The sequence below is a fragment of the Oryctolagus cuniculus genome, chromosome 1 (assembly GCF_051225735.1).
Source record: "Oryctolagus cuniculus isolate XC-2025 breed Fujian yellow rabbit chromosome 1, ASM5122573v1, whole genome shotgun sequence".
In the NCBI taxonomy this organism is placed as follows: domain Eukaryota; kingdom Metazoa; phylum Chordata; class Mammalia; order Lagomorpha; family Leporidae; genus Oryctolagus; species Oryctolagus cuniculus.
The window spans coordinates 114750460-114766764 of NC_142867.1; the positions used below are offsets into that span (position 1 = coordinate 114750460).

General features: G+C 41.9%; 1 protein-coding gene across 6 annotated transcripts in view; it reads right to left on the reverse strand.

Annotated features, from left to right (window-relative positions):
- LOC138843476 (uncharacterized) overlaps window positions 1-16305 on the reverse strand; it is a 223981-nt gene that overhangs the window by 32099 nt on the left and 175577 nt on the right. For 4 of the 6 annotated variants that reach the window (XR_016235189.1, XR_016235185.1, XR_011378221.2 and 1 more), the window contains one exon: window positions 1771-1833. Coding sequence is in view for 2 of the 6 variants with exons in the window: in XM_070047382.2 (XP_069903483.1) it covers window positions 1793-1833 (41 nt within the window). In the remaining 4 variants the exon portion in view is untranslated. Of the gene's footprint in view, window positions 1-932; window positions 1361-1770; window positions 1834-16305 lie in introns of those variants that run through there. The other 2 variants (XR_016235195.1, XM_070047385.2) reach the window with 1 other exon arrangement.

The following is a 16305-nucleotide window of genomic DNA, read 5'->3' on the forward strand; positions in this document are numbered from 1 at the left end:
TTGTTCTTTCAATAACTCCTAGCACTGTGTTTGGACCTTAGGTGTTCAGAATCAAGCCGATTACACTCTTCAGTTCCTACAACCTCAAAGCATCTTTCTATCCATTGTCTGTGTAGTACATACAAGAGAGACGGGCGTTTGAATTGACCAACCATCCCGGTTTTCCCTGAGACTGAGGGAGTTCCTGGGATATAGCACTTTTTTTATAGCACTTGCCATGGGAATATCCAAGGCAAATAGGGAACAAGGTGATTAACCCACAGGTATTAAAATTCCTGGGGTGGGGGGCCTAGAGAAAAGCAACAGGCATTGCCTAGGGTTTTATTATTATTATTATTATTATTATTATCACGACTGCTACGATTATTATCAGGCATTGCCCAGTTTAATCAGTAATGGGCAGAGCAGGTGTGGGGCTTAGTCCTCTGTGTTCCAACAAGAGCTCATTCACAGCTACTACTGCTTCTTCTTCCATACCTTAATTTCACCTTGAACTTTAAGAAAACCCAGTCATCTTCTGCCTTTTGTGTGCTATCATTCCAAAAGCAGGTTGGAAATACCTCAAGGAAGAAGTGAATGGGATCCTTTGCCCCTTTGTGCTTGGAAGAGTACCCTGACAAAAGGCACAATTATCAGGGCTCTCAAAAGCAGAGGAAACCCTAGTATAGATTGTCTCCACCCCATCAATTGCCTTTTCAGGCTACTAGCTACCCCTGGTCTCCACTGGACCCTACTATAATATCAGGAAACAAATCCATCTCAATGAACTTCAGAAGGGACCAGGCGACCAGCTTTTGGACCACAAGATGGTGACAGCCAGCATTTGCTGAGGGCCTACTGTGTGCTGGGCACCGAGGGCCTACTGTGTGCTGGGCACTGTGCTTCGAGATTTACATGGATTAGGTTCATTAAGCCTCACACCAACAATTCCATGAAGCGCCAACTCTTACTGTTCCCATTCCACAGGTAAGAAACATAAGGTTGAGAGAGGGGCGGTAACATTGCACAGCTGAAAAGGGTTGGAATTTGGCTTTAACCCCAAGCAATCTGACTCCCAAAGCAACACACTTATCGACCCACTACCTCCCCTTTAATAAAAGCAGATAAACAGTGACCAATCTGTCCAGTGTCCCAAGGTCCAAGGAGCTCTGTTAATGTTGACCTGAGTCTGGCCAGACTGTACGTCCCTATGAAGCACAGCAGGTGTGTCTGTCTATGCATTTAGGTCAAAAGCCATGAGGCTTTTGGGGCATAGGTATTAAGGGATCTGAAGGAAGAGAGCATTATTTGTTGATTAATTCAGGAGTGAGATACATTGCCCTGCCATTCTGCCACTTCTTCAGGACTTCTACTTCCTTTTCTGAAAAAAAAAAAAATGTAAATAGTATGTTCTAGGCCTCTGTGAGAAGCGACGGGGGTAAAATACTCAGAAAGCACTAGGCAAACTGTAAAGTGCTTTAAGACAATTATCCCATATGTTAAGCAGCTTCCAAAGTAGCAATTGCTTCAAATGCCCTTGCAAAGCAAATGAGACACAGCTGCTAGGATGCTCGGCAAAGAGAAACCCAGCTCTTTAAAGCATGCGAGGGGGAAACACACCCTAACATTAGCCCAGAGATGAATTTTACAAGAAGCATGGAAGTGTCATCCAGTCTTTCCGTGAAAGAGTGCCAGTGTCCCAACGATCAAACAGGGCAGTCCCTCAGGCAACCTGGGGAAACACTCTTTGCTAGCACCTGCGTCCTAGTTGGAACTATGAGTTACACTCACCTGAGGAGCAGAAGGGAGGCAGTCAAGTTTGCTGGCTCTTCTCCATCTTTTCCAAAGACAAGTCTGTTGGGAAACAAATTAAGGGAGACTTAAGAAAAAAGGATGAGGTGTCCATGGAATGCTGAGGAGCCTGGGAAATGACTCAGCACTCTCCAAGGGGCAGTGTCAATGAAATAAGTTTGGTGAAGGAACTCTAATGAAACTCAGCATTCCCTGTAATCTCAGAACAAGATTGCACCACTAAAGAAAATGTTAATGCATGGGTGGTGGGGTGGGGGTGGGGGGCTGCGGTTTCATGGAGGTGGCTTTGGGGTGAGGGAAGTTGGGAACGAGTTCAAATGAAGTTGCCTAAACTGGAGGAAGCTAGGTTGGGTGTCTGCTCTCTGTCTCTTCCTTTCTCTCTCTCGAGGGATTTCAGCTTTCCTACAAAGAGACAAAAGGAACAAGTGGGTTGGCTGCTAAGTAAGGAAAACTTGTGGAACAACTGGCTTGTCGTGTGATGTAGAAATTGTGTGCAGCGTATATGCCAAGCCCTGCCATCGGGCGAAGGAGAGACCTGGACTTCACCCTTCGGGCTCATGAGATTCCTATCTCTGGATGGACGAGCTCCTAGGTTACCTGAGATGGACGCTAAGCAGATTTTTAAAATTCTTTGGGAAAAGGAACGTTACAATTTCTCTTGGTAACCAATTTCTAACTTTAGCTACTCTTTGAGCCATTAAGCTCTATGCTATAACTGCCCTACATTTTTTCTCAACTGGCCTTTGTAGACATGGATGAACAACTTTTTCCTGCTATTGAAAAGTTAAATCCTTCAGATTTGAGGGAACTTCAAAAGTTTATGGAAAATGGAATTAAAAGATAAGTGTATTTTGGTGTGAAATTTTGGAAATCCCAGCTTTTTCTGGTTATACATATTTTCCATGAACTAGTTGAAGATCCCTCTTATTTGTACCCAGGCATTCTCATACAAAATGCGGAACAAAAACCGAGCAGTTCTCTGCTCCCTTCCTGAATGAGAGCGCCCAACACCCTATCCCAGGTTATAGAAAGAAAAAACACTTAATACTCTGGCATCATTTTCCCTATTTTAGGTGACCAATTACAGACCGAGGGAAGAGCTTCTGTTTTCACATCTGGGGAAAAAAAAAAAAACAAACCTGAAAGGGTCCAGAACTGGAAATTTGCTATTTCCATATCAAGTTTTCAAAATGCTTGTATTCACTTATTTTTTATTCAGAAGAATCTCGGGTGTAAAATAGAGTATTTGTAAGTTCTTTTGCCAGACAAGTGTTCTTCATCTATAGAGGAAGCTACTTGGTGTTCAACAACGGATTACCACGAATGAACAGAGTGTAGCATCCTTTGTTTTCTCCAACAAGCCGCCCAAACCAAGTGTCTACAGTTTGGTTCTCCCCTTGAAAAAATTATAGGTCTAATTGATTTTCTTTTGTTGTGAAAATAACAAAATTAAATTAGGTCTTCCTTCCTTCTCTCTCTTTCATTTTGGCATTCCTATAAAAAGAGAGGGAACACTCTGTTTTTTATCAACCAGGACAATATTTGTTTGAGTTTGAAAAAGTCAGGTTCCAGAGAAACTATATTATGGTGTTCTGAAAAGGGAAGAACATTTCCTCCCATGGGACAAAGGTGAGATTTTCCTTTTGTCTTTAATTTTTGTCAAGACCAAAGACTGAACCATATCCACACACATGTTCAGAAGCGTGAACTGAAACCCATGACCAAGAGCACAGTAAGGGACACTTTGATTCTGACCAAGCGAGCATCATGCACTTGAATTTGACTTGGATTTAGATGAGCAAGTCAATAACTTAGTATGGTGAAAAGACTGGGGGCTTAGAAATCAAATCCCGTAGTGACCTTGGCAAGGATTTTACTCTTTTATGGGCAGCTTACAGAGAAGGTCAGTCTTTTAGTTTACTTAACAATTTGCAGAGAGCTTTTTCCCATTGTAGCATTTAACCATTTCTCCCAACTCAATTTCCTCCCCCATACAATTGGGTTAAAACAACTTTCTGTGCAGGACTATCATAAGGACTAAAGAAAATGTGAATATAAGGTGCTTACTTTAGTGCCTGGCACATAAAAGCTGAATGACTGTTTCTTGTCCACTTGGCTCTTCCATGGCTCTGCTGCTAAATCTTTGTTCTTGGTAAAGTAACGTTGGCTATGGTAACCTTCTCTCCCTACTCCTGACAAACACACACACACACACACACACACACACACACAGCAGTTCCCTGATTTTGACAACTTTATGATTCGTTCCTAAGAAACCCCATCACCTAATACCTATATTAAAAATTTACTGGACATTTACAATGGGTCGTGCATTTTAATAAATACTGCACAGGACAATCTCATTTCTTTTCCTCTTACAACTCTGAATTCAATACTATGGTCATTCCTCTTTTGCATCAAATTCACATGATCACAATATGAAAGAACCCCAATAAGTACCTTTTAAGCATCTATCTTCTACAAATATGTTGTAACAGTAGATGAAATGTTTGTGTTCCTCAAAAATTCATATGTTGAAATCCTGACCCCAACATGATGGGATTAGGAAGTAGGGCCTTTGGGAAAAATTAGGTCATAAGGGAAGAGCCCACATGAATGGGATTAGTGTGCTTATAACAAGGTTTGCAGAGAATTCTCTCACCCTCTTCCCACCATGAAAAGACACAAGGACAAGTCAGTACTGTATAACCTAGAAGAAACATGACCAACCTGACACTCTGCTCTTGGACTTCTGTGGTTCATGATATTTTGTTGTAGCAGCCTAAACTAAGACAATTATCATTGTGAAACACTTAGGCAATGTCTCACCGAGTTGTATAAATTCTGTTCAGGCAATGCACTAAGATACACAATTTTTATCCTCCAGAACATCACAATTTTTTTTTTAATTCAGAGGAATTTAGAGTCAAAGGCCCATTATCTTTCTTTGTAAAATCGGGCAGGTGCTTTGTACTGCTGATTCAAGTTTATAGACTTATCGTAAATAAGGATAACCAAAACTCCTATTTACAAATGTTTGAAACTGGAGTCAAAATTTTTAAACTACAAACATTGATGAGGGTAGAGCCCAACCGGTTCTTTGAAACAAAAAGCAAGGGAAAATTGAAGGAGATTTCTCATGGAAATTACTCCATCCACATTTAACATGCAAAAAATGTTATAGACATTCATATACATAGAATTGGAAAATTCTATGTCTATACAAATTACCCCCTAATTTTGAACAAATTTGAAGGTTAATGGAACAATGAAGAATGCCTATGTTTGATATAGAAACAGTTACCAGGAAAAGGATCTCTAGTTGAAAAGACATGAGCTCCCCATTTAAAAACCTCAGTCAATTGGCTCATTTTTTAAAAATACTTTAAATGGAACATTTATGGCATACTTTTTGTATTTTGTTTGGCTTCATTTTATTTTTAATAAATATTTTATAGAGGCATATACTTGAGCTTTGTTTTCTTCTGAACAATTTTTGAAATTTTAGTCGAGAATGTTAGTTCATATTTCATGGTGAATCTAAAGCAATCAAAATGGATTTACACAGGGTCTCACCAGTACAAGTATCTCTGCCCCCAAAGCATTAAGACCCTCAACGTGGATGACAATATCCTCTCTAAAGCCAAATACTTTACTGGAACGCTAGTACTATTACTGTTTTCCAGTTCAACAAGAACTCTTTCTTGGTGTGGGTGTTGTGCTGCAATGGTTTTAGTGCCACTTGGGATGCCTGCATCCCACATCAGAGCACCAGGTTTGAGATCCAGTTACTTCATTTCTGATCCAACCTCCTGCTAACGTGCCTGGGAAGGCAGCAGATGACGGTTCATATGAAAAACTCAGCTGGAGTTCCAGGCTCCTGGCCACAGCTTGGCTTACCCCATGGCCTCTGTGGCCATTTGGGTCTTGGGCCAGGCTGAAGCCAGGAGCCAGAAACTCAATCTTGGTGTCTAATGTGAATGGCAGGGACCCAGGTAGTTGAGCCATTACCTACTGCCTCCCAAGATGCGTATTAATAGGAAGCTGAAACTGGGAAACAGAGCTGGGATCCAGACCTGGGCACTGCAATATAGGGTGTGGCGGCCTGAGTGGCATCAACTGCTATGCCAGATGTCAGCCCTGTCTTGGCCACCTTAAGGAACATCAAGTGGCACAGTGTTTTCAGTGTGTCATCTCTGTGCGTGTGGCATTAGCACAACCTGGGAACTTGTTAGAACTGCAAATTATTGGGATTGACCCTGCCCTAGATCTAAGTACTCAGAAACTTTGACAGTAGTACCCAGGCATCTATAAGCTAACACGTTCTCTAGATAAGTCAGATACTCGCTCAGGACTGAGAAACACCGAGGATGAAAAGTTGTTCATTTGCAAGTTTATAATGACTTTCTTCAGAAGGCAGCATTAGAATACAGACTTCTTTCATGGATAAATGTTATAAATGGAAGGCAGCATCCAACAATGACTCAATGGACTTCTCTCTTGCACTAACCTTTGGAAATACTCTTTCTGGGCATCCTGCCTCAGATTAATGAGAAAGGGGTAGACTGCTCACATATTCCAGGAGCCTAATTTAACTGATTTCACAATGCTCTGAGCTGCTTGGCTCTAGACTCTTCCTGTTGAGATTTATGAATCAGGATAGCAGCAAATCATTCCTCAACATAGCTCTAAATGGGCAATTCCATTTCGAGAGTTAAGAAGACCACAATAAATGTGAATGGAGGAAAAAAGCCAGATATGGAAAATTTGCCAAAAATGAATTACTAATTAAAAATATTAACACAAACATGTCACCAAGAGCCCTTTTGCTTTGATTATTCACACAAAGATCATAAGTTTGTAAATTATGTGAAGAACAGAACTCCATGAAGTCTGTCTAAAACAAATATTCCTTTAGGTCAAATTTTCTAAGACTCTAACATTCCTATTATTAGTCCTTAAAAGGTAGACCAGCAGCATATTTTACAGATACATGGCAGATGCTCAATGAGTTCCCTAAGGCTACACTGCTATGGACAAAGTCACAACTGCATTTCAGGTTTCTTAGGTTTTCTTACAGATTTCAGACACTGGATTAGAGGATGACTATAGAGAAATTTCTGACATTGTCCCTGCATTTAAGGAACTCAGTGCAAGAAATCCTGATCACTTAATATCCACCTTTGCTGACTTTGAATTCCAACATAGTAATAAAAGGAATATTGATTTTACAGTAATAAAACTTCATAATGAGATGCACTGATCACCGCCCATTTATTTGAGGCACCAATTTGTTGTATATCTGAATGATGAAGAGTTTAAACTGCTATATCATGTGTTATGAAGATTTCATAGCTGGAACAAAATGTAGAGATACTGTATAAAAGAACAAGCTTGTTGGGGCTGGCGCTGTGGTATAGTGGGTAAAGCTGTCACCTGCGGCACTGGCATCCCATATGGGCACCAGTTTGAGTCCCGGCTGCTGCACTTTCAGTCCAGCTCCCTGTGAATGTGCCTGGGAAAGCAGCAGAAGATGACCCAAAGGCTTGGGCTCCTGACACCCACGTGGGAGACTTGGAAGAAGCTCCTGGCTTCTGGCTTCTGATCAGCTCAGCTCCAACCACTGGGGCCATTTGGGGAGTGAGCCAGCAGATCTCTCTCTGTCTCTTCCTCTCTCTCTCTCTGAAACTCTGCTTTTCAAATAAATAAATAAATAAATCTTTTAAAAAGAGAATGAGCTTATAGAAAAACATTGGGAATAAGTAAGGGTCAGAGGTAAATAAAAGCTAACTCTGAACAAGTCACATTTTACAATTAAAAAAATAACATGACGCTCATATATACAACAGAACAAAGTGATGTGAGAACCAGTGGGCACTCATTTCGTTATTCTCACTAGATGAGTATGCAGTTGAGTTTAGGGATCTACAGCTTTTCAAATCACTAAAAGCTCTGTTTTAGCAACTATTCAGGTTAAGTCAATAGCCTATGTGATTAGAAATTGGAAACCAATTTCAGATCTTCTCCCCGAGACTTACTGGCTTTAGAACCAAAGGTAAGAGTTTCTGAGTGGCGAGGCACAAAAATAATATAACCTCAGAAAAGACTTTGAGAAAGTTAAAATTTTCTATAAATCAATATAAGCCATACAAATATGAGGCCATATTTATCAAGGCCATATTTATAAACATTTTAAGCACCTGCCAAGTAATCTGAGTGGTACTAAGTCCTAGGGGTACTTAATGAACACAACAGGCTTTTGGTGTTTTATATTCAGTTATTAGAATAGATGAGAATATCCTCAGAAGAGTTGGCTAACATGGCTTGAAATAAAAAAAAAAAATTTGAACAGCACAGAAACTGTGTAGATAAGTTGAATTTGCTTTATGAGGAAAAGTAAAAGACTAAGGATTCTATGCTTAAAATGTTTTAAAAACGCTTACAGAGTCGTTTTAGAGATGAGCTTAAGTCAGTGAAAATGAGACTGAAAAAAAAGAAAGACAGAAAGAAAGACAAAGAAAAGTTAGCCTGGAGCTGCAGAAAGGAAAAAAGAAGATTTGAGGGAGAGATTGGAAAGATTTTTTTTTTCTGGGACTCTAGAGCTGGTTATTGAAAAACCATGTTGAATCTTTTGCTGAAGATTTTTTTGAAAGCTAATTCTCTCTCTCGTTGGGTTTAAAAGTATGACTAAAAATGGAGCCATTTTCTTGAAGTCCTACTTCTAGAACCCTGTAACTAGGTGAATTAAAAGTCTATTTTCTTCTCTCTCCCTTATTTGGCTGGGATATCTAATTCCAGAATTGGAAATTCAGAGACATTGCTATGAGATGTATCATAGACCATGACTCACCATAAAAAGGACAAGTGTGTAAATTGCCTTACCAGTGAAAAATCCTCTGCCTCTCCTCCCCTTTCTTCCTAGGACAAGACTTTAGTTCTTTCTCTCTGATTCATATCCTGAGGAAATCTACATCACACAAAATAGCTGTGTTCAGTAAAACATGCAGCCAACCCACACTTAAAGAACATAAGCTATTTTAAATCCAGAAGAATTGGTGCCATCTCACACAGGTAACACAGCTACAATGCCTTTCATACAATCAAAGTGAAGTCTCCTTAGCCAACAGAACTTCAAGTCCATCTGCCGTGGCGACTGTCTTCAAGGCAGGGACAAGCAGAAGAAAGAACTGAAATGTATTTGAGGTGTGCTAGGTGCTCTTTCTTAGTAAGAGTTAACATTAACTGAATGCTTACTAGTTATCTGAGGTTTCCACATATTATTTTATTTAATCCAAACAATTCCAGGAGATAAATCCTATTATGTTCCCCAGCTCACAGAATAGGGAGTTGGGGCTCTGAGATGATGTAGTAAGAAGCAGAAATGGGATTCAAGCCCAGAACTTAGAGTGGAACTTAAACTTCTATTCTTCATTCAAGCCTTTCAGAAAGGGCATATAAGAACTATTCATTATGTATACGAGAAAATGGAAGCCCAGGAAAAGGCGAGTGATCTAATCAGGAGCCTAAGGCTTAGTGATGCTTTTGGCCTAGGATCTGAACCTAGGTCAGGCAGATGACTCCAGTGTTCACGCTCTGCTCGTATGGATATCAAACCCAGAAGGTGAGTAGATATCGCCACATTCATTCCATGTCAATTATTCTTAGATCAATTCAGGTAAACAAAGACTTACTATGCATTGAACATTGCATTCGTGAGACTTTTCAGATAGTGTGAGAGAATGAAATACACTGCATCTGCTTCTAATGGATTTTAAATACTAATTGGCAGAGAAAACACTCAAGTGAATAGGCTAAGTCAGCTGCAAAACATCGTGTTACTTTAGGTAAAGCAACATCCTGTGATTGAATACGTTCTGCTGTAGGTAAAATGACACCTAGGATTGCATAAATTCTGAGGAGATGCTGAGGAAGGCAGTGGTAGAGAAGAATGTGGGTCAAGGAAAGCTTACTGGAGGAGGTTTACAGTGATGCATGTGACGATACCATTGCCTAGTCTCTTCCTGGCTCTCTTGGGGGTAGGAAGCAAAAATACTTTGGAGAGCCTATGAAAACCCAATCTTATTGGAACAATTCTATTAAATATATGGCTCACGACCTCAGAGCAACAGAAAGGTCGAAGGAGAGGAGAGGATTTTCCTGTGATTAGAGTTCATACTAGCAGTTACTCTTTCCCTTGGCTAGAAAGTTTCCCTAGGGTCCCATCAAATACAAACTATAATAGTTATCAATCAAACCCACACTCACTCTTTGTAAAGAAAAGGGCAGGGTAGAGGAAGAGAAAGAGTCGATTTTCCCATTATCAAGAGATTTTCCAAGAGCAGAAAAGAAGAAAATTTTTCCCCAAATTAATCTTAGAAATAAAGTTTCCCTGGATGAATGGAGTAAGATGCTGATTGACTTTTTCACCTGTCCCAACCTCCAATTTTTTTTTTTTTAATTTTTTTTTTTTTTTGATAGGCAGAGTGGACAGTGAGAGAGAGAGACAGAGAGAGAAAGGTCTTCCTTTGCCGTTGGTTCACCCTCCAATGGCCGCCGCTGCAGCCGGCGCACCGCGCTGATCCGATGGCAGGAGCCAGGATCCAGGTGCTTTTCCTGGTCTCCCATGGGGTGCAGGGCCCAAGCACCTGGGCCATCCTCCACTGCACTCCCTGGCCATAGCAGAGAGCTGGCCTGGAAGAGGGGCAACCGGGACAGAATCCGGCGCCCCAACCGGGACTAGAACCCGGTGTGCCGGCGCCGCAAGGTGGACCAACCTCCAATTTAATAAAGAAAGGGCTGTTCTAAAGAACTGTTGGGATGGTAAACACTATTCCCTGTTTAGAAAGTTTATCTAAGCAATGTTTGACATTTCTACTCTCAGCAAGGATTCAGCCTTCAATACAACTATTTGCTGAGACTTCTCGAAGAACAATATCTTCCTACCATCTAGGAACAAGAGGTATTCAAATTGTTAATAAATATTATAAAATATCACAGTTCTAAGGGCAAATAACTTACGGAAATCTGAATTCAAATATTCTACTTTTTTACTTTGAGCACTTACATATACTTATATGCATTTTACCTCTCCTGTGAGGACATAGTGAGGATTTCGTAAACTTGTTTGATCTTAGACCACCTCCTGATTTTGTGGACACGCATTGATATCTCACAGAACGCGTATTCCACCACGGGAGCCAGGTCCTCTTTCCTTATGGAAGTTGAACCAGGCAGCTCTTGGAAAAGAAGAGGTTTGTTGAAGTCATCAGTGAGGGAGAGTGGATAACAAGTCTATCACCCTTCACTGTGTGGTTTTCAGTGCCACCTTCACAGACTCTGGGAAAGCCCTGGAGTCAGCCTCCCCTGTGAGGATGGGCTCGGCGTTGCTGCCAGGGGGCACGCGGAAGTCAAGGCGGGGCCTTCCCAGATGAGAGCCACAGACAGTGGTGGACCCACAGAACTGAGGGAACACAGGTGGAGGGAAATGTTATATACAACCGGTGCCTGAGCATAGTCTGCCTACGTTTTAGTATTTCACTCTTCCCCTTTGAGGTGTTCTCAAAGAGCTCAGATGCCGTTAGCAGGGCATTCTGTATCTTTTGGATGTACTTCTCCACCTTCTCTCCATACCTGACCAGAATGTAGGATTGATTCAGACAGAATATCAGGGTATTTTTTTAAAGATTATTTATCTATTTGAAAGGTGGAGTTACACAGAGAGGCAGAGAGAGAGAGAGAGAAAGAAGTCTTCCATTCGCTGGTTCACTCCCCTATTGGCCACAATGGCCAGAGCTGTGCAGATCCAACACCAGGAGCTAGGAAGTTCTTCCAGATCTCCCAGACAGGTGCAGGGGCCCAGGGGTTTGGGCCATTTTCTACTGCTTTCCCAGGCCATAGAAGAAAGCTGGATCAGAAGTGGAGCAGCTGGGACTCGAACTGGTGCCCATATGGGATGCTGGCACTGCAGGCAGCGGCTTTACCCATTACACCACAGTGCCGGACCCAACCAAGATACTTATAAAAGTTCACGACATAATGGAACTAAAAGTATGAGTTGATTTTACTGCAAATTTTTTTTGAACACCATGCATAGGTTTTTTCCATAAGCTATAATAATGCATATGACTTTGAAATCCCATTATTGGGACAGGCATTGTGGTACAGTTGGTTAAACAGATGCCCAAACCTATGTTCCAATGGGTGATTCAAGTCCCAGTTACATTGCATTGCCAATCCAGATTCCAGCTAATGTACCCGCAAGGCAGCTGATGATGGTCCAAGTACTTGGGTTCTTGTATTCATACAGAAGGCACAGATGGAGTTCTGGCCTCTGGGCTCTGACCTGGCATAACCTCAGCTGTTGGGGGGCATTTGGGAAGTGAACCAGTGGATGGAAGATCTGTCTCTCTGTCACTCTGCTTTTGAAATAAATAAATAAATCTTTAGAATAAAAAATACAATAAAATGCTATCATTAGGTTATTATGTCGATCATGTGAAGAAAAGGAAATGAAGGTGCTGGAGGGAAAATTGCACTTCTTATAATATATTGCGAGAGATTCTCAAGTGAGATGTCTGTCAGCAACAAGGCAGTTAGCATAGGAGAGAGAATTCCTTATCATCTGAAAATCCAAACTACTTAATTCCTAGCATTATCACACGTACAGCTGAGTCAGACTACCCTATCCTTGGAGTCACAGATGCATAAAAAGACAACTCACTTACATGGTATGTATTTTGCAATAGCATTAACCAAGATTTTCAGCTAGTAAGTAAAGTTAACTTGCATGTTAAAGTATTATATCTTCCCATGTAACTATGTTCACATCATACCTCCCAAGCATCCTTGTGAATGAATGATTCTCTAACTTAGATAAAGAGACTCAAAGAATAATTTGGAGGGGCAGGTGTTGAGGCACAATGGGTTATGCTGGTGATTTGGACATCCACAGCCTATATTGAAGTGTCTGGGTTCAAGTTCCATCTCTTCTTCCAATCTAGCATCCTGTTAATTATCCTCTGGGAGATAGCAGAGGGTAGCTTAAGTACTGGGTCCCTGTAACCTACATGGGTTACTCAGAGTTCCTGGCTCCTGCCTTCAACCTGGCCCAATACCAGCTGTCGAGGGCATTTGAGAATGAAACAACTGAAGAAGACTTTCTCTCTCTCCATCTCTCTCTCTCTCTTTCATGTAAATAAAAATAAATAAGTAAACTTTTAAAAACAAAGAATAACTATTTTTGAACTGGAGAGAGAGAGAGAGAGAGAGAGAGAGAGAGAGAGCCTGTCCACTGGTTCCCTTTCTTCAAAAGCTTACCAGAAAAGTTGGGCTTGACCAGAAGTGCAATCCAGATATCCTACATGGGTGGATTACTGGAGACATCAATGCTGCCTCCCAGGTTTTGCCTTGTCAGGAAGCTGGAGTCAGGATCCAGAGCTGGAACGCAAACCCTGGTACTCCAATGTGGCACATGGACATCTTAACCACAAGGTGAAGCACCTGCTCCTGGTGTTTGTTTAATACTTTACAGTTTACTAAGTACTTTCAATTACATGCCTTATTTTATCTTCAGTATAACTTTCAGAGATTGCTCTTAATATCTTCATTTTAAGACCCACAAAATAGAGATGGAGAAATTGTCACCAAATTAATACCTGGAAGAGTAAGATTGAAACTTGGACTTTCCAATTTCAGGTTTAGCACTGCCAGCTCGTCATGAAGTGAGACAAAAACCTACATTTTCTTTATAAAAATATTTATTTATTTGAAAGTCAGAGTTCCAAATGAGGGTGGGAGGAGATCTTTCATTCTCTGGTTCACTCCCCAGATGGCCACAACAGCCAGGGCAGGGCCAGGCTGAAGCCAGGAGCCAGAAACTTCTTGGTCTCCCATGTAGGTGGTAGGGGCCCAAGCACTTGGACCATCTTCAGCTACTTTTCCCAGGCATTGGATTAGAAGTGGAGTGACCAGGACATGAACCGGCCCCCATATGGAAGGCTGGCATGACAGGAGGCCACTTTTACTGCTATTCCACAATGCTGGCCTCCAAAAACCAAATTCTCTGAGAGAATTCCAGGATAAGTCAATAGTGACCCTAACCCTTTCAATACTCCTAGCACATATGCTGTAAAATCAGTACTTATTGGAAACCTCTTATTTTTTTAATTTTTTTTATTTTTTTGCCAGGCAGAGTTAGACAGTGAGAGAGAGAGAGAGACAGACAGAGAGAGAGAGTTATAGACTGAGAGAGAGACAGAGAGAAAGGTCTTCCTTCTGTTGGTTCACTCCCCTAATGGCCACTACGGCCAGCACTGCGCTGATCCGAAGCCAGGAGCCAGGTACTTCCTCCTGGTCTCCCAAGCAGGTGCGGGGACCCAAGCATTTGGGCCATCCTCCACTGCCTTCCCGGGCCTCAGCAGAGAGCTGGACTGGAAGAGGAGCAACCAAGACTAGTACTGGGCATCCCAACCGGGACTAGAACCCTGGGGTGCCAGCGCCACAGGCGGAGGATTAGCCAAGTGAGCCATGGCGCCGGCTGAGAAACTCTCTTATTTTCTAATTATTTCCTGTGTTTCTGTCTTGTCTATTCCACTCACACATAAGCCTTACGGGCATCTCCTGACCTTCTCATACCATACTGTCACTGCAGAGATCACGTTCTCCCTCCACACCCTACACAACCACAGTCAATAGACTTGGCACAGGCCAGGAGGGGTCCATTTCCATGTCTCTCTGTCTTGCTTTAGGGAGGAGGGTCCCCTGTGCGCTCCTATAACTCCTAGCACTGACATCTGCAAAGGACTCATGACGCTGCACTGCATTGTGAATGTCTGTTTCTCATACATTTCCCTTTGGGTTTGGTCAGCTGGGGCACATGAATCTGATATTACTGCCCCTGGAGACTGAGAAGAGAGCACTTAATAGGCTGTCAATAATTGATAAATAAATAATTGAATAAAAAAGTCCGCAAAACCAGTTAAGGCAGTTGGTGCATTTGAAGAGTTCGCAGTCTCATAGGAGAGAAAAATGCATCAAGAGGCCATGAGAAGCAAGGTGGTACTTTCCCTAGGGCAGGTGGGTGCTGGGGTCTCTGGGAGCACAGGCAGGAGGGGGCATGGAGGAAGCAGATGCGAATGAATGAAGTTGGTACAGGAAGAGACGCCAAGCACAAGACGCCCAGGGCCCTGATTGTAGTCACCTCTAGAGCCTCATGTGCCTTGTTCTTCCTAGAGTTTGGTTATTGAACCTAACTAGATCAAGCTAGGTTTCCGTAACTCCCAAATACAGGAGTCCTCCCATGCATAGAGATAGGCACAAAGAAGCTACTCCCCATTTGCTTTCTCAAATGGAACCGTTTCCCATCATCTAGTTCAATCATTGTATCTGAAGATGGAGACACAGGCTTAAGCACCTTTCCCAAAGCTACCCATCTTACTTGTAACAGAGTTTACACCAGAACCTGAGCATTCTTCTCAGGACAGCGTTCTACCCACCACAACCAGCTTTCTTTGTGGTTTAGTGGCTAAGTACCCTCAAGGTAAGAGGTGATCATAGGGTTCATATTTGATTTGGCAAATTCAAAATGATCAAATTATTCACACCATGATTACAAAGCAAGTGGCATTACTGCTTTTTAACGTACTCAGCACATAGCGCCTATGGTAGGTGGGTATTCTGAGATGAGTAAGTCGAGGTCCTCGACCTCACACAGTTCACCAAGCCGACTGAGAACCAGTATGACGTACCAGAACTCATATACCATCAAATTGGCCATCTGGGGGAATATGTACTTATTACTTTTGCAATTGCTGGTAAGTCTCTTTTGAGTCAGTTATGAGGCAAAGAAAAACACCAGCTCAGAATTTTATAGCTGCATTTAAATTAATTCTTAATAAAAAATGCCCGCATCAAGCTAGACCAATTGCGTATGACATTTGGATACTTTTGAAAACGCAAAACATACTCCAAAGACAATGATTTTCTCTGCCAAGTATATTAAAAGAATATGCTGCAGGTTCTGAGATCTATAAAATATGAAGTTCAAAGATGTTCTGCCCAAGGCGAGGCAGCATCACTGCCCTGCAGGGAATTATACTATTCAGGATGGTACATTTTTATGCATTTGTTAAAATAATGAGCTCAAGAGTTTATACTAACTTCCCAGACAGGCATGTATGTGCCCAGAGGCAGGGGCCAGGATCACCTTAAGTCACCTTGAGTGTCTTCCAGGTCTGTGATTCTGCGATTGCTTATACTGGATCTCTCCAAGCCTGTGATGGGCAGAAGAGCTATTTCTGTCCCAGTTCTCTTCCTTATATAGGTCAAACCCCATTCCAATGTGTACCATAACAGTAACCACCTCATGGCCTGGTTATTTTAGACAACCTGAAAAAACAAGAATTAAGTGTGACCTCCAAGCCACAGTCGGCTGCTACAGAATTTGACCTGAATAGTATTTAAGCAAAAGCAGCAGCCAGTGTCTGAAGCTTGTATCTTCATGGCACTGGGCCATTG